The following is a 16,562-nucleotide window of genomic DNA, read 5'->3' as shown; positions in this document are numbered from 1 at the left end:
TACCAAAGGTCCCAGATATTGTCAAAACACCGGACTATATTATCCCCACTGCGCCAAGGAATCACAAAAGTTATCCAAAGCACCAAAAGCACCAAAACGCACCAAAACGCACCAAAACGCACCAAAAGCTAGCTAGCCGAGTGTTCGGAGCACTCAGGGGTCAAGACTCACCGCCATTTCTGCCCCGCGTGCCCCTCCGCACGGTCCAGCTGTCAATCTGGGGAGATCCTTGCGGTGGTTTACAGTAGTATATAGGATGGTCTGATTCTTGGGATATACGGTGTAAAAGTATCATTTACTGAAGGGGCACAGCAGCCCTGGAGCTAGATAAGAGATTAAAAGGGGCCAGGCACCAGTGAATCGGATGCCCGGAAGCGGAACCCCCCCAGACTCGGTAGTGGTTCGGCACAAGGAGAAGATCAGACCAATGCCGGATAATCTGGCACCGGAAGTATACGGTGAGCCAAAAGGTACTCGGAAGAAAGAGATTCGGGTTAAATAAACGAGAAAAAATACGCCAAAGACCAGAAAGAAAAGAAATTAAAAACAAAAAGGGGAAGCCGGGGCCCCGTTCCCCGGTGCACGTGTCGTCCCATATAAATCCGCTCTTTCCCTTTCCACTTTCTTCCCTTCTCTCTCCTCTCCATCCCCGTACTACTTCTTCGTTTACCTTAGGTTCGTATAAACCTTGTCAGCAGGTCAGATCACTTCTCGTAGAGACAGTGGTCACATACAACCGCCACAATTTTCGCCACAAGTCTTAACTCGTGAGTTCCCTTGAATCCTCCAATTCTCTGAGCAATTGCTAACTCCTACCCAGGCGGCACCACCCGTTCAACGGCCGACGCTCATCCAACCGTGGAGGAGCATCGGACGCAGCACCCTTCATCCGCTAAAGCTAAAGCGCTATCACATCCTACACTCTCAATTTATCCCGCTTTCTTGTGAACGCAATGGCCCCTCACGCTAGCTCGGATGCCAATGGCGCCCTGAACGGGTCGGCTCGCCAAGAACCGTCTCCTCTGTTTACGGTCCAGTCGCCCAATGTCGTCTATACCGAGGACGAGATCAAGAGTCAGTACGCTTACCAGACGACTGAGATCACCCGCACTGCGGACAACAAGCTGGTGGCTGTTCCCAAGGCCACCAACTACAACTTCAAGGTTGACCGCAAGGTCGGCAAGGTCGGTATGATGCTGGTCGGTTGGGGTGGAAACAACGGTTCCACCGTCACTGCCGGTATCTTGGCCAACCGCCGTAACCTCTCGTGGGAAACCCGGGAGGGGAAGCAAACCTCCAACTACTACGGTTCTATCGTCATGGGCTCCACTGTCAAGCTGGGTTCTGACGCCAAGACCGGTGAGGAGATCAACATCCCCTTCCACGACCTGCTCCCCATGGTCCACCCCAATGACCTCGCCATTGGTGGTTGGGATATCAGCAGCCTGAACATGTCCGAGTCTATGGACCGTGCCCAGGTGTTGGAGCCCACCCTCAAGAACTTGGTCCGCAAGGAGATGGCCGAGATGAAGCCGCTGCCTAGTATTTACTACCCCGACTTCATCGCCGCCAACCAGGAGGATCGTGCCGACAACGTCCTCGAGGGCGAGAAGGCTTGCTGGGCTCACGTTGAGAAGATCCAGCAGGATATTCGTGACTTCAAGGCCCAGAACGGCTTGGACAAGGTGATTGTCATGTGGACCGCCAACACTGAGCGTTACGCCGACATTATCCCCGGTGTCAACGACACTGCCGACAACCTGATCGCCTCTATCAAGGCTGGTCACCTGGAGGTTGCTCCTTCCACCGTGTTCGCTGTGGCCTCGATCCTCGAGAACACTCCGTTCATCAACGGTTCGCCCCAGAACACCTTTGTTCCCGGTGCCCTTCAGCTGGCCGAGCAGCGTCGTGCCTTCATTGGCGGTGACGACTTCAAGTCTGGCCAGACCAAGATGAAGTCCGCTCTGGTTGACTTCCTGATCAACGCCGGTATCAAGCTCACTTCCATTGCCAGTTACAACCACCTGGGCAACAACGACGGCAAGAACTTGAGCTCCCAGAAGCAGTTCCGCTCCAAGGAGATCTCCAAGTCCAACGTTGTGGATGACATGGTTGCGGCCAACCACATTCTCTATGAGAAGGATGAGCACCCCGATCACACCGTTGTCATCAAGTACATGCCCGCTGTTGGAGACAACAAGCGTGCTCTTGACGAGTACTACGCCGAGATCTTCATGGGTGGCCACCAGACCATCAGCTTGTTCAACATCTGTGAGGACTCGCTGCTGGCCTCTCCTCTGATTATCGATCTTGTCGTTCTCGCCGAGATGATGACCCGTATCAGCTGGCAGGCTGACAGCGAGGGTGCCGACTACAAGGGCTTCCACAGCGTGCTGAGCGTGCTCAGCTACATGCTCAAGGCTCCTCTGACTCCCCCCGGTACCCCCGTGGTCAACGCTCTCGGCAAGCAGCGTTCTGCTCTCATCAACATCTTCCGAGCCTGTGTTGGTCTCCAGCCCGAGTCGGAGATGACCCTTGAGCACAAGCTGTTCTAGACGTCTCGCACCCTAGTTATCGTTACGTCCAACTCTAGTCACTCCTTGAATGCAACATAATATGTTATCGCTCACTTCATTATAATCGTAATTCTTCTATTCTATATCACATGGTCTACTCGCTGGTCCGGCCAAGATCGGAGTAGGCGTTCAGGGCCAATTGGCCACCGAGGTGGGCGTACAGGATGTTGCCAGCCTTGATCTCACCACGACGAATCATATCCACCATACCGGCAAAGCTCTTGCCCTCATACACCGGGTCGGTAATGAACGCCTCCATGCGAGCAGCATACTCCATAGCATCCCAGGTCTGCTTGTCGGGGATACCATAGATGCCAGCGTGGTACCGGTCGTCAAGAATGATCTCCTCGTCCGTGATATCCTCCGCGGTGAGGCCAATCTTGGAAGCAGTGTTCTTGGCGATGCGCAGCACCTGAGCACGAGTAGCCTCAACGGTAGCCGAAGCATCAATGCCAATAACCTTGCGCTTGGGGTCTTGAGGGTACAATCGCTCCAGCAACTTAAAGCCAGCAATCATACCAGCAAACGTCGATCCGGTAACAGCACACACCAAGACCGTATCAAAGAAGATACCCATCTCCTGCTCCTGCTCCCTCACCTCCAACGCCCAGCGCGCAAAGCCCAACCCACCAAGCGGATGATCCGAAGCACCAGCCGGAATATAATACGGCTTCTCTCCCTTCTTCTTGGACTCCTCAACAACCGCCTGAGCCGTGGACTTATGCTCAATCCCAAAAGTGGAAGGATCAAGCCTAACATCCGCGCCCATCAACTTGGACAACTGAATATTACCCGTAGTCTCATAACCCGGATCCACCCAATCAACCCAATGCTCCTGCACCAGTCGAGCCTTCATCCCAGACCGCGCCGCCACAGCCGCAACCTGTCGCGTATGATTGCTCTGCACACCGCCAATGGAAACAAGGGTATCACACCCCTGAGCCTGAGCATCCGCAAGAAGATACTCCAGCTTGCGCGTCTTATTCCCGCCATAAGCATAGGCAGAGTTCAAATCATCACGCTTGGCGTAGATGGCGACGTGGTGGGGAGAAGTCTTGGCCAAGTCGGCCGTGATGCGGGGGAGAGGGTGGATTGGCGAGGGACCGAGAAGGAGGGAGGACCGGGGGATGGAGGCGAAGGGTTCGGGGAGAGTGAGGTTGGCCATTTTATAGGTATGACTATGTAGTTTTGTGATTTGAATTCAAGGGAGAAGGAGTATTAATCCATTCAACTGTATCTACATCTGCATCTGCATCTTGTGTTGGGCCTCTTTATACAGATCTATACTTCACGCCGCGGCGATTCCCGCGGGCAGCGGGATCCCATGTGGATTGATATAGCCCCTCTCAGTTTGGGGGATAGACGGTTTTCACCTATCAGAGTGTGTTTCACACTGTTCTTCCGAAGTAGACCCGACATCGGCCTTGTTATCGACTCTTTTTGTGTCAACTTAGGTGGGGGAGTCTCGGACTCTCGCCGTGGACGTATCTATGGGATGATATGGTATGGCTGGTGACTACAAGTTTGTACGAGTTTGAATTGAAGAGTGATCTTGGAATGGTCATTGATCTCAATGCTACCTAATGTAGTCCTCAAGGTGCTGCGGGGGCTGAGGACCTTGGGGATGCTCACCTACAAAGGAAGCTGTCTCCTCTTACTCTGTCCTTCGACATTTACACACATTATTTCACATAATTAAGTCATATTTCACGTCACTTTTGAATCTGCTATCTATTTCATGTCAACAACGCAACGGACACAGTCACCCTCCTTCATCTGGTCGAAAGCCTGGTTGATGCCGTCCAGAGGCTGGCGGTGAGTGATGAACTCGTCCACCTTGAGCTTGCCGTTGAGGTAGTCGTCGACGAGACCGGGCAGCTGGGTACGACCCTTGATACCACCAAAGGCACATCCCTTCCAGACCCGGCCGGTGACCAGCTGGAATGGACGGGTGGAGATCTCCTGGCCAGCAGCCGCAACACCAATGACAATGCTCTCACCCCAACCCTTGTGGCAGGCCTCGAGGGCAGCACGCATGACACCGACGTTACCAGTGCAGTCGAAGGTGTAGTCGCAACCACCGTCAGTCATCTCAATCAGGTGCTCCTGGATGGTCTTGCCCTGGAGCTTGGTGGGGTTGACAAAGTGGGTAGCACCGAATTTCTTGGCCCACTCCTCCTTGCCATCGTTGACATCAACAGCAATGATCATGCTAGCCTTGTTCTTGACCGCACCCTGCAGAACAGAGAGACCGACACAGCCAACACCGAAGACAGCGACGTTGGAGCCCTCCTCGACCTTGGCGGTCTCGACGGCGGCACCGTAACCCGTGGTGATACCACAGCCGAGCAAACAGGAACGGTCGGTGGGGATCTTGGGGGTGACGGCGACGACAGAGATATCGGCAACCACAGTGTACTGAGAGAAGGTGGAGGTACCCATGAAGTGGAGGAGATCCTTGCCACGGGCCTTGAAGCGGGAGGTGCCATCGGGCATAACACCCTTACCCTGAGTGGCGCGGATCTTACCACAGAGGTTGGTCTTGCCAGACTTGCAGAACTTGCATTCACGGCATTCGGGAGTGCTACAATAGTCAGGGCTCCATTCCGAATGGCGCCGGGATTTGGGGGGGGGGGGGGGGGGGGGGTTACATACTAGAGAGCGATCACGTAGTCGCCGACCTTGACGGAAGTCACACCCTCACCAATGGACTCGACAGTACCGGCACCCTCGTGGCCGAGAACAACGGGGAAAGCACCCTCGGGATCCTTGCCCGAAAGAGTGTAGGCATCTGCAGTGTGTGTGTGTTAACGCGTTGCCCGGGGACGGTCCGTATTTGCCGTGTTTGCGCGCTTGGCGGGGCTGGCGGGGTCGGAACTTACCGGTATGGCAGACACCAGTGTGGTTGATTTTAATACGCACTTCGCCAGCTTTGGGGGGAGCAACCTCGATGTCCTCCACGGACAGGGGCTGGCCAGCTTCCCAGGCGATGGCAGCCTAAGCTTCAGTTAGTTTCGAGCTCGGCAGGTGGTGGCGTCATAGGGGCGGGGATGTCGGCTCGGGCTCACCTTGCAAGTGATGGTCTGTCTCCAGTTAGCAATGTTCATAGAAATTGAATATGGCTCAGATCTGATTCGATTGATTCAGACTGGCCAGGGTAGAGCATAGGTAGGGTAGGGGAGGGGGGAGGGAGGGTAGGGTGGAGGGGGAGGAAGAGCTTACCTTTCCTACTGTGTCGGCCATTTTGTATGAAATTCGGCTAAGAAAGAGTTAGAAGAAAGAAAGAAAACCAAAATTGACAGCACTCACCAAGAAATATGCGAAGAGAAGAAAGGAAGAGAGGGGCTTATGAGAGAAGTGTGGAGTCGGAAGAGGCTATGAGGGGGAGGAGAAGTGAATCGCAGTTGGAGACTCACCAAGTAACGTTAGCTGACTGAACTTTGTACAGTAGAAAGCGACGTCCCCTCACTCCTCACCCCACAGATAAGGGAATCACTTCCGACTCATGACCGGCTACCGTCCCGACTCGTCCGTCTTATGTCAGAACGCTGTCCGAAAGCGTTTGAGATTTGATATGTGACTTAACATATCTAGCCTACAATAGGGTCTCTTTGTTCCTAACCCTTGGACACCTATTCCCTGTACTGCCCTTTAATATTCGGACATATCTCGGGTGTAATGCTTACAAATTGAACATGGCCCGTGAACGGCGATATTTCTATATCCGTTGGAGAAAGTCTGAGAAAATTTGAGGTTGGAAGTTGGGGCTGAAACATTTTTTGAATGAGACAATGTACAGATTTGGAATATTCGGTGAAAGTATCTGAGGCGGATGTCAACACTTATTCTGATGCCTCGAGTCCTTAGATACAAATCTTTCTTCATGATAAAAACTTACATATGCCAAGTATTCCAGGCTGGTTCATTCTGGATATCAACAACAGCGCTTCAAGAGTATTCAACGACAATCCGATACCTGAAAAGCTAAGTGTCGTCATGGTACATGTAGCCATGAGGCTCTGTGGATCAGGATCTCCGTGCCAAATCCTAGAAGACACGGGTCTATCTCGGGCAACTCAAGGGTCTAGTCTCGGTCTGCAGCTGTGACTCAATGCGGAGTCAAATTTTCAGCTCGGCGTTATAGTACAATTTCCGTGAGGCAAAGGTGGGGTGAAACTATCGACCTGATGGTGATCATAGCATGATCAAAAGTCTTGGCTATGAGATGTTTTGGAGTTTGTTGGAAAACATCCGATGGATATATTGCCAAGATTTTTGGCTTCTGCTCATTGTACATAGCTGTTCAGTCGTGAAGTTTCCACGGGAGCGGCCCTTGAATGGTTGTCTAGGACCTCTGGTGTTGCGCACAATGCACCCACATGCCAGCGCCTCGTTTGAGGCTAGATCCGAAATAAAGCAAGGACTGACTAGAATATCTCAATGATTAAGAACCGAGGGGAGTCCTGCTTTTGGTATCAGGACAGCGTCAAGGTATGAAAGTTCGACAGAACATGATCACACAAGATGCTCTGACGTTGAATATACATTGTGGCCCGACACATGATATTTATGAGGCTCTGATACTTAAGGCAGGAGGTTCAGGAAACTAGAGGGGCTCACCAATCTAGTTAAATGCCCTCGCCATGCTATGAGATAGGGGAGAGATCCGAGGTCAACTTCACCCATATGTTCAGTTCACAGCCGAAAAGCTCGAAGTTGACCTATTTTCATCAAGTCTGTGGTATTTTGAGCAGGGAGAGGTAATGATCCCATGCTAATCACTATGGTACACGCAAAGGAGCCGAATCCTGCCTGCTTCCTTGCCAATCGGTGGTCATCGACCATATCATCCCCAATGCAGTTGAAGTGGAGACTGGGACTCCAAATATTGCCAACGTGGAAAGTTCATCAACAATGCTCATCAAATCCCTTAGTTACCACCCATCTGGCCACTCTGCATCATGGCAGCGTTCTGCTCCTGGAATCGTTCGTTCAGGCGGGCGGAGCTCTTGAGGTTCTTGTCGACACAGCGCATGATGCAGGTCTCCTCGCGGTTGATGAGGGACTTGGTGGTGAAGTCGTTGACACAGTCGTCGAAGCAGCGCTGGACCATCTTGGAGTACATCTGGGAAAGAGGAGGTTAGGATCTGCCGAAAAGGGACGCAGCCAAACAGTTCTAGATTGGGCGTTGAGGGGTGGTCGAGGGAGTGGAGGGATGTTCGAGCTAGCTGTCTGTTGACAGAGTTGATCACATACAGTCATAAACTCCTTCATCTGCTTCCGCTCCATGCGGGCGGCGAATTCGCGCTGTTCCGATGCGTTAAGGCTTCATTGGTGTTAGTGGAAAAACGAGAGAAAAGTTGAAGGAAGCATTCATCAATTGTTGAAGAAACCCCTAGGAGTACTCACCCTTCCATTGTGATAGATGATGATGGTGTTTGGATGATACTTTAAAACACGGGTTCACTTAAAGCGTCCAGCTCCGAAGCTGTTTCGCAGTAATGTTGTTCCGACAAACCCCCGTGACTGGCATCAGGTGATACCACGTGATCCCAAGTCCAATGACATCACGTGCAGAACCCCCATTTTGTGTGTCAACGGCCCTGAACCTGACAAGCACAGAAATATGGCCAGTATGAACTGATTTGATTGCCGGGCAGTAAAATCGCAACTATCTGAATAGGCAGATATCCCCAAATCCATGAATAGAACAGATTACATCATCCCAGACCCTACCAGGGCCCAGACACGTTCCACTCCACTTAGATTTCCCGAATTCTGGAATTTCTGTCCTGAATCTAGCGAGATATAGTTCTATTGTTATAGTTCGAGTTATGGGTATAGATGTAGATATAGATACAAAATACAAGAGGTAGACATACAAGGCTGCTAGTAGCCTAGCAAGGATCATATCGAATTGAGGCAAAGCCATCGACGTACACCTAAGACTGTTCTCAGGGCTCACTTGGCTCGTGCCCCCTTTCGAAACCCTGACACTTCCCCTTTCGCATCCCTTCCCCGCCATAACCCTTGACTTGACTTGACTTTCCTTCTCTTTGCTCTTCATTCTCTCTCTTCTCTGTGATCGCGATTCTTGCTTTTCTGGGCCTTGCCCTATATTCCCAGGCGGTGATCCAGCCTCCCCGAATCCTCGACGTCTTCGAAATACCTCTCGAGTCCCCCGGATTCGCCATGGTGACCGTCAGCAAGTCGCACTCGGGCGCTGACTCTGTTCCGCTCCCTACGTCCCCCGAGCCCGGTTCCAACTCCCCGCCCTCGAAACGAGATTTGGCCTCATGGTGGAAGCAATTCAAGCGAAGCACCAGGAAGGATGAACTGAAAGGTACGTACCTATTGGTATCTGGGATATTCCGGCCAACGCGACCGCATAAAACGCTCTTGGTGGACTTTCCTCGGCAGTGGTTCGCGACGCCCCTGAGCTTCCGGGCATAGCCCTCGCGTCGCACAGGAAGTGGCCGCAGTCGCTCATGGCAGATGGGCAAGCTGCCCGCTTGCCCCCTTCTTGCATCGACGCCTTCATAACTCGGACACGATAAGCTGATCTGATTGTCGCGACAGAACCTCCCCGCGGAATTTTCGGCATTCCACTCAATGTCAGCATTAAGTACGCCAATGTGGCAATCTCCTTGACCAACGATCACGGCGAAAGCTTCATATATGGATATGTGCCGATTGTTGTCGCCAAGTGTGGTGTCTTCCTCAAAGAAAAAGGTTCGCAAATATTCCCAGATCAGACCTGATAAAGAGACCCTGACCGTTATTCAATAGCAACCGATGTGGAGGGCATCTTCCGCCTCAATGGATCTGCCAAACGCATCAAGGACCTCCAGGAGGTCTTCGATTCCCCCGAACGCTACGGAAAAGGGCTTGACTGGTCCGGCTATACCGTTCACGATGCTGCAAATGTGCTTCGCCGATACTTGAACCAGCTCCCCGAGCCGATCGTGCCTTTGGAGTTTTACGAACGCTTCCGCGAGCCGTTGCGAATCTATCAGAGACAAGTCCAGGAGGACAAAGAGACACCGGATGGCGAGAAGTTTGATCACGCAAAGGCTGTGGAGACGTATCAACGACTCATCATCGAGCTGCCTCCGTTGAACAAACAACTCCTGCTCTATATCCTCGATCTTCTTGCAGTCTTTGCATCCAAGTCTGATCAAAACCGTATGCCATCGGGCAATCTTTCGGCAATCTTTCAACCCGGCATGCTGTCGCACCCTCAGCACGACATGTCTCCCGAGGAGTACAAATTGAGCCAGGATGTTTTGATTTTCCTCATCGAGAACCAGGATCATTTCCTATTCGGCATGAGCGGCACCGCAGCCGATGAGCAGACCATGAAGGAAGTCGAAGCCGGAATCCCCTCGCGGCCGTCCCATTCAACCGTCCGACGATCTGTCTCCAATGCCAGTGCCAACACAGAAAGTCATCGCAAGTTGGACAACATCCGGAGAAATGTCTCTGTTTCCTCTCGTAATTCTCGCCACTCGAACAACGCTCCCAGCCCCGGCACTCCTAACTCAATGACTGGTGGCGGCGGCGGTGGTGTTCACCGAAGCAATACCCTCCCATCAAAGATGGGCCCTGTGCTCACTTCGGCGCGCTATGCTCGGGCCAACGAGACTGCCTCCAGCAATCCCTCGGGGCTAGTTGTTTCTCACCAGAGCTCTCGGTCTACCAGCCGCACTCCATCAGTGCGTGAAGAGCCAGAGCCTGCACCTGTGCCCGTGCCTGAGCAAAAGCCTGCCGAACAACCGACGGTGCAGCAGGAAGAGCAAAAGCTTAGTCAAGCAACTTCCGTTTCAACTACTGGAGGCAACGCTTACGTTCATACGACAACCCACGGCCCCATACCCCCGGCAACCGCTGAACGTCTGAGCCTTACTGAGGCCCCGAGACCTCAGGAGAACTTACAAACCCCGGTATTGTCACCTCCAGCGGTCGTAACCCCCACTCGTGAACGTAAGCTTTCGAACTTCTTCACCAAGTCACCACCCCCCGAGAGCGAGAAAGAGCCTCGGCAGCCAAACAGGTTGAGAAAGAAGCGGATACCTGGTAGCGCAAGCATCAGCGCCCAAAGTTCGACCAATTCCCTCCATGGCCACAGCGTTGATCACAATGCGGACCTCGAGCCGAAGAACGAGAATCAGTCTGTGGATGTTGCCATTGGTGACACCACTCCTAGGCCACCCAATACCGCCACGCTTGCCAACCGAGACCATCCGTCTGACTCGAACCCTGCCTTGGTAGAGAGCAATCTCCAACATCATGATAACACTCTAAAACCCCACCAATCGCGCACACCCTCAATGAACTCTCGTTCTTCTTTCACCGACCAGTCTGATCTGGATCAGCCCGATGACGCTTCTCGCCAAGAGCGTCGTGAAAACCGGCGGAGTTGGCGGTTCCCCCGATCATCAAAACGCGCCAGTGAGCAACTCGGTCTCGGCCTTGCCTCTCCGCCCTTGATGGCGACCAACCCGGGCGCCGAGCAAAGTACCAGTTCAATTGGGAGTGGACACAATCCAGTCTCAGACCCCTCCAGCCAGCCACTGAGCTTGGATGCTGGCATTCAACCCAGTTCCTCTGCTGGATCGGAGGGTGAGAAGAAGAGCTTATTCGGGAAGTTCAAGGCCAAGGTTGCCCAAGTTCGGGACGGTGTCAAGGATGAGCGTGAACGCACAAAGAGCCCAACTCGCTCGGATACCGATCCGTCGCTCACTAGTCAACCCTTGTCTCCTGTTGTCGCCGCTGCCGCTGAGCCAGCAAATGGAAAGCCTGCTTCGATTGAAATACCACGAGAACAGCCCAAGGAGGAGCCTATTCGGTCGCCTGTGTCACCGTTGCCAGGTGCAGGTCTTCCCCCTCCAATCCCGGAGGAGCCACACAGCCCAGTGGCGAGTATGGCTGCGCCAGTTGATGAGAAGGTTGACTCGGCTCAAATACCGACCAGCGAATCTATGCCCGCATCCGAGCCCACAATACCTCATGACCCCCCGAAAGATGCAACTGGACCGTCTACATCGACTGCCTAAGTTGTTTGAATTTTGTGCTTGCGTTCTATTCACCTTCGCAGGGATTCTCTGGATTGCACCTCATACGCGATGGTATAGTAGACCTTTGAGCATTTGCACTAGAGTGGCATATCCGTAGAGCAATGCTCTCAAGCAAGGTCTCTCCCCCCTTTTCTGAGACGGGATCTTTGAAAATGTGACCTTGCATTTCCCCATGACTTATCTGCGTTTACGGATGTCAAGTTGATGCCGTCCAAATGACCCCTTGTATTCTTTACCCCCCTGTTCTTCTACCTTGACTTCTTCCCCGGGTCTATAAAGCTCGGACTCCTGTTGATCATGTTGCCATGTGGTATGAATGTACGTTTGTCTCTGCGATTTGCAGCCGGTCTGTTTTGTTCTCTTGCCGCGTTCCAATCAGTTCTCAATCTGAGGCCACGCTTATGATATCGCTCTGGGATTTATTGATATGAACCCCACGGCAACAATAGGCTTTTCATTTATTCTGATTTGTTTGTGTAGACGGTGTGACTATATCACCTTGGTATCCTTTGTGTCGAGATTTCCAAAAATTATGTCCAATTAGGCAGCTGTGATATATTTGGCTTGGATGTACTTTGCCTGATATTCCAATAGTTAAGCAGGCTGATTGTCGCACATTGGTTGTTGGTGGTAGAGTTGTCGCCTGAGAATTGAGGCGATAAGGCACCAAGGCAAACAGCGGCCAACACGTCAAATCAGACCCTCCACTTCATCCCGAACAAGCCGGAGCTATTCAAGTCTCAACTTCTACGGCGCAATGGCCTCAGATACCTCTGCATCAGGGCCTCCAACACCGACGGTCTCTGCTGAAAAGCCTTCCGCTCCCCCTGTCAATATTCTCTCCTCGCCGGTTGCGCGCATTTACTCCGTTGTGCACCCAGCACTCCTCCTTACACTATGTGCTACGCGATTTGAAGGATTGGTGGAGAATCCTACCAAGGAGCTCCTAAAAACGTTGCCATGGCTCACTGCCATTCAAATTTCATACGCGGTGATCTGTCTCCCGCCCGCCGGGTCGACCTCGTCAACAGAGTCGAGCGTGTCCGCTCCGGCCGACGGCAAGACCAGCCCTCGGTCAACATCTGGACCAAGTGGTGGTCGCCATGGAAAGGCTAGCAAGCGCAAGTACACCAACAGCTGGACGTGTATTTGGTCCCGGTTATTGGTACGGATATTCCACTACGTGGAAGCACTCATTGCTAACCCTTTCTCTAGCCGGCCACGCTCTCGCTCGCCCTGACCTTCCTCCTGGCCACTCCAGTTCTTGCCCTCGTACTCGTTCTTTTCGGCGCCCCGCTCACAACACACAATGCCGAGACCGTCCTATGTGCAGCACACATGGCCGTTCTAAGTGCTACATCCCTGATCTACGCCCACGGTACAGACCGTGGAGTGTGGAACGAGGTCTGGGGTATTGCTCGTCCAGCCGACGCAGTTTGGGGTGGTGCACTTGGCTCTGGCCTTGGAGCGTGGTTTGGCGCCATCCCTATCCCTCTTGACTGGTGAGTCCGGCGCTAGATTCTATACTACGGCATGACTAATGTTGAATTACAGGGACCGGCCATGGCAGGCATTCCCCATCACAATCCTCGTCGGAGCTTATATTGGATACGCACTTGGCTCCCTTGTATCTCGCACTCCCTTGCTCTATGGCAAGCGGGTTCAATTTACAGCAGAGGAGCTTGGTAACAAAGAAAAGAAGACCAACTAAAGACGTCGTTGATCTATGGTAGTTATATAATAGTCGTGCCATATTGAATCTTTGTGATATTCGTTTGGCCTGTATTAGTACGAAGACGGCCTTGGACGACTGTATCTGTCGACTTGGCCACAAATTCAACCAACAAACTTATTAATATGCACTGTGATCTACAGCTTGCTGTAATCCTTAAAATTGCCATGTCGCCCTGAGCCTTTACTGAACTTGGCGGCACCTGCAATAGCTTCCGCCGTAATCACTTTGCTCCCAGACTTGAACTCCTTCGACATGGCATCCTGGAAAGACGAAGCATCGAAAGCACTGTAGTAACACGATCGCCGGTCTGTATTGAGGCAAAGCTCGGGGAATGCAATGAGCTGCTGTGCTATTTCAATAGCCACCTTCGATGATTCCCCTTTCGGAACCACACGACTGGCCAGTCCCATCGCAAGAGCCTCCTGGGCACCGACAGGCCGACCAGTCAAGATCATATCCAACGCACGACCAAGACCAACAATGGCCTGCAGACGGACCGTCCCTCCGTCGATCAGAGGCACACCCCAGCGGCGACAAAACACACCGAGCACTGCATCTTCTTCAACGACACGTAGATCTGCTAGTAGACTTAATTCAAGCCCTCCTGCAACGGCATATCCCGCAATAGCGCATATAACAGGCTTCTGCATAACCAGCCTGGAAGGACCCATAGGCCCCAAATTGCGACCTTCTACAGGCTGCAGGTTTTCGCCAGATGTGTTCTGCGCAACACTGTGAAGATCGGCTCCTGCGCAGAATGTACTGCCAGCACCAGTCAAGACGCACACTTTCTGGCTTGGGTCATCTTCAAAGGCGCGGATTGCTTCATAGAGTGCTTTGGCTGTTGGAGGGTCGACGGCATTCTTTCTTTCTGGGCGATTGATAGTAATCACCAGAACGCCGGGATATGAGCGATCAGTCGTTACTAAGTCCATTGTCGAAGGTATCAAGTTGGTGAAGATGAACGTTGACTGTCATTGACTGTCGTTGACTTTATACTCCGTGGCCTCGGCAAACCCCCGCTTGACCTCCAACTCTCTCCGTCACTCGGCTCTGAGCTGTCAATCGGAGCGTCATGTCCTCGGCATGTATCATATGCCATAAGAGAAAGGTGTTGCAAGTACTTCAGCTGTGAGGAATGTTGCTGACTGTTTTTAGGTTAAATGCGACTTCGCGACGCAGGACCCATGCACCAACTGCAAAAAGTCCGATGTGGAGTGCAGGTAAGTAAACCCGATGATGAGGATGTAACACAGTATTGATCGTATGCAGGCCATATACAAGAAAGCGCAAGAGGTTCACCAACAGCCTGTCGCCAGGACGGAATGCTTCAATCTCTGCGTTGAGTCAGACTCCGCGGAGCTCACAGCCCGTCGCCTCAGAGCAAACCTCACGGCGCATATCATCCAGCAGGCCTGCTGAGCCATTGAACAATGCAACCCTGCCAAGCAATGAGCCTTTCATCAAGGAAGAGAGCTATCGCGGCCGCAGCGAGTATCTAGGCGGCAGTGTCCCCTTCGATGAAAATATGGTCAAACCCGGTCGCGAGACCACATACACCAACCCCAAAGCCTCAACAACAGACCTGCAGATGCTCCGCGACCAAGGCGCATTTGAGGTCCCACCTTTATCCGTTCAAAATGAATTAATGGCCAGTTTTCATGCACACTGTGCACCCTGGACACCAGTCGTTGACCCCAAATGGCTAGACGAGAGCACACCACCGTCTATGCTGCTCCTTCAAGCAATCTTTTTAGCCGGAAGTAGAGTATCCAAAGCCCATTTGGACTACGGGTCTAGTGAGGTGTTTTATCGACGCGCCAAGCTGCTTTTCTTCTTTGGTGGATGCGACCATCCACTGATTTCTATTGTCGCTGCTTGTCTCCTGCATTGGTATAATCCTGTTGGACCCGAGGATGTCTCAACTGATACCAGTGGCTTTTGGATTCGAACCGCTGGCGCGATGGCGTTTCAAATCGGACTGCATAAAGAGCCACCGCCCAATTCTCGCGATCGGGGTCTTCGCCGGAGGCTGTGGTGGTCTTTAGTGGTGAGTATCAATGGCTTGAATCAATTAGCATGATCTAACGTTTTCAGGTGCGAGATAATATTATCTCTGTCGGTGTTGGCCGGCCACGGACTATCAACCTGCGGGACAGCGACGTGCTTCCGCCGTCCCTTAATGATTTCCCTGTGAACAACTTCAAAGCGCAACTTTTCCTAGCTTACTGCACAATAGCTCGTCTTCTGGGAGACACAGTCGAATCTCATCTACGGCAAGAAATCTCTCGTCAAAGACAAGTCGATCTCGAGAATGCTGTCTACAGATGGGCAAAGCAGGCTATTCCCAAGCTGCAAGCCAGTGTCGCCGTCCAAGAAGATGCAGATATTTGTAATTTGGAAGTCCACCAACTATTGGTGATGTATTTCGTGGTACTCACGATTTTACATCGCTCACCGACACCAAATAGTGTACCACCCGCAGCATCGCTGGTCGCATCTTCATTTATTGCTGGAATATATGAAGAGTTCCTGCTTCGAGACGAACTCAGATACCTGGGCCCAGTCTTCGCTTTCTATCCTCTATGTGCCGGCCTCTCACTTCTCTCCAGCTGTCGCTACACACACCTCCAGAGCACAGCCGAACATGAATTAACCGTCATGAAGCTCGCCCTCCAAAAGCTATCTGAGCGGTGGCTTTCGGCAGTCGGCCCCCTGCGCGCGTTGAACAAACTCACCGGTAAAGTCCGAGAACTGGGTCCATTCGATGGTCCCTCACCTACAGTTGACTCAGACGCAGCCTCATTCTTCGAAGGCTTCGACACGAAATTGTGCAAGCAATGGCGGCTGATCGGGCAATCATCAGAACCGAATGGCAACATGGGCATTGAGCCGACATGCTCTTTAGCGGAAATCCAAGATCCAAATGATACTCTTCGGTCACTTGATGACCAGCCGGGACAAGATAATTATGATATTGCGGCTCTTGATGTTAGTCTTGACCCATTTAGCAACAACTGGGAAGGGGCTGGGTTTGACTGGAGTGGTTCTTGGCTGCTCAATGTTTGATCGGTATATTCGGCGATTGGCGTTTCGGGAAAAAGTTCAACTGATATCCAACTATATTTTTTCCTTGCTGTATAATTATGTCCCCTCTTTACTGCTTCTCAATGG

General features: G+C 52.2%; 8 protein-coding genes across 8 annotated transcripts; 4 read left to right on the top strand and 4 right to left on the bottom strand.

The window, feature by feature from the left end:
• Nucleotides 1-953: 953 nt before the first annotated feature.
• Nucleotides 954-2,555, top strand: N7508_010995 (inositol-3-phosphate synthase INO1; the record flags this gene model as incomplete). Its single annotated transcript, XM_058469055.1, has 1 exon — nucleotides 954-2,555. The coding sequence occupies one exon, from the start codon at nucleotides 954-956 to the stop codon at nucleotides 2,553-2,555; it is 1,602 nt and encodes a 533-aa protein (XP_058316901.1).
• Nucleotides 2,556-2,670: 115 nt separating this feature from the next.
• Nucleotides 2,671-3,741, bottom strand: N7508_010994 (putative 1-aminocyclopropane-1-carboxylate deaminase; the record flags this gene model as incomplete). The annotated part of the gene is made up of 1 exon (XM_058469054.1): nucleotides 2,671-3,741. One exon carries the CDS (start codon nucleotides 3,739-3,741, stop codon nucleotides 2,671-2,673), a length of 1,071 nt encoding a protein of 356 aa, XP_058316900.1.
• Nucleotides 3,742-4,307: 566 nt separating this feature from the next.
• On the bottom strand, nucleotides 4,308-5,819 carry N7508_010993 (bifunctional alcohol dehydrogenase/S-(hydroxymethyl)glutathione dehydrogenase; the record flags this gene model as incomplete). Its single annotated transcript, XM_058469053.1, has 5 exons — nucleotides 4,308-5,160; nucleotides 5,232-5,367; nucleotides 5,459-5,573; nucleotides 5,645-5,659; nucleotides 5,799-5,819. The coding sequence occupies 5 exons, from the start codon at nucleotides 5,817-5,819 to the stop codon at nucleotides 4,308-4,310; spliced, it is 1,140 nt and encodes a 379-aa protein (XP_058316899.1).
• A 1,638-nt stretch (nucleotides 5,820-7,457) lies between these two features.
• tim9 (protein transporter TIM9) lies at nucleotides 7,458-8,012 on the bottom strand. The gene is made up of 3 exons (XM_058469052.1): nucleotides 7,986-8,012; nucleotides 7,833-7,902; nucleotides 7,458-7,701 (listed from the first exon to the last, which is right to left on the bottom strand). Exons 1-3 carry the CDS (start codon nucleotides 7,991-7,993, stop codon nucleotides 7,507-7,509), a joined length of 273 nt encoding a protein of 90 aa, XP_058316898.1. The 5' UTR covers nucleotides 7,994-8,012; the 3' UTR covers nucleotides 7,458-7,506.
• A 756-nt stretch (nucleotides 8,013-8,768) lies between these two features.
• N7508_010991 (uncharacterized protein) lies at nucleotides 8,769-11,632 on the top strand (the record flags this gene model as incomplete). The annotated part of the gene is made up of 3 exons (XM_058469051.1): nucleotides 8,769-8,919; nucleotides 9,156-9,308; nucleotides 9,366-11,632. The coding sequence occupies 3 exons, from the start codon at nucleotides 8,769-8,771 to the stop codon at nucleotides 11,630-11,632; spliced, it is 2,571 nt and encodes an 856-aa protein (XP_058316897.1).
• A 778-nt stretch (nucleotides 11,633-12,410) lies between these two features.
• N7508_010990 (PIG-F family protein) lies at nucleotides 12,411-13,364 on the top strand (the record flags this gene model as incomplete). Its single annotated transcript, XM_058469050.1, has 3 exons — nucleotides 12,411-12,818; nucleotides 12,869-13,155; nucleotides 13,208-13,364. 3 exons carry the CDS (start codon nucleotides 12,411-12,413, stop codon nucleotides 13,362-13,364), a joined length of 852 nt encoding a protein of 283 aa, XP_058316896.1.
• Nucleotides 13,365-13,522: 158 nt separating this feature from the next.
• On the bottom strand, nucleotides 13,523-14,323 carry N7508_010989 (enoyl-CoA hydratase/isomerase family protein; the record flags this gene model as incomplete). Its single annotated transcript, XM_058469049.1, has 1 exon — nucleotides 13,523-14,323. The coding sequence occupies one exon, from the start codon at nucleotides 14,321-14,323 to the stop codon at nucleotides 13,523-13,525; it is 801 nt and encodes a 266-aa protein (XP_058316895.1).
• A 140-nt stretch (nucleotides 14,324-14,463) lies between these two features.
• Nucleotides 14,464-16,457, top strand: N7508_010988 (transcription factor domain-containing protein; the record flags this gene model as incomplete). Its single annotated transcript, XM_058469048.1, has 4 exons — nucleotides 14,464-14,499; nucleotides 14,547-14,611; nucleotides 14,661-15,438; nucleotides 15,486-16,457. The coding sequence occupies 4 exons, from the start codon at nucleotides 14,464-14,466 to the stop codon at nucleotides 16,455-16,457; spliced, it is 1,851 nt and encodes a 616-aa protein (XP_058316894.1).
• Between the last annotated feature and the right edge of the window lie 105 nt (nucleotides 16,458-16,562).

This window comes from Penicillium antarcticum, assembly GCF_028974205.1.
Source record: "Penicillium antarcticum strain IBT 31339 chromosome Unknown utg000009l_segment0_segment0, whole genome shotgun sequence".
In the NCBI taxonomy this organism is placed as follows: Eukaryota; Fungi; Ascomycota; class Eurotiomycetes; order Eurotiales; family Aspergillaceae; genus Penicillium; species Penicillium antarcticum.
This window is presented reverse-complemented; position numbering and strand designations above follow the sequence as displayed.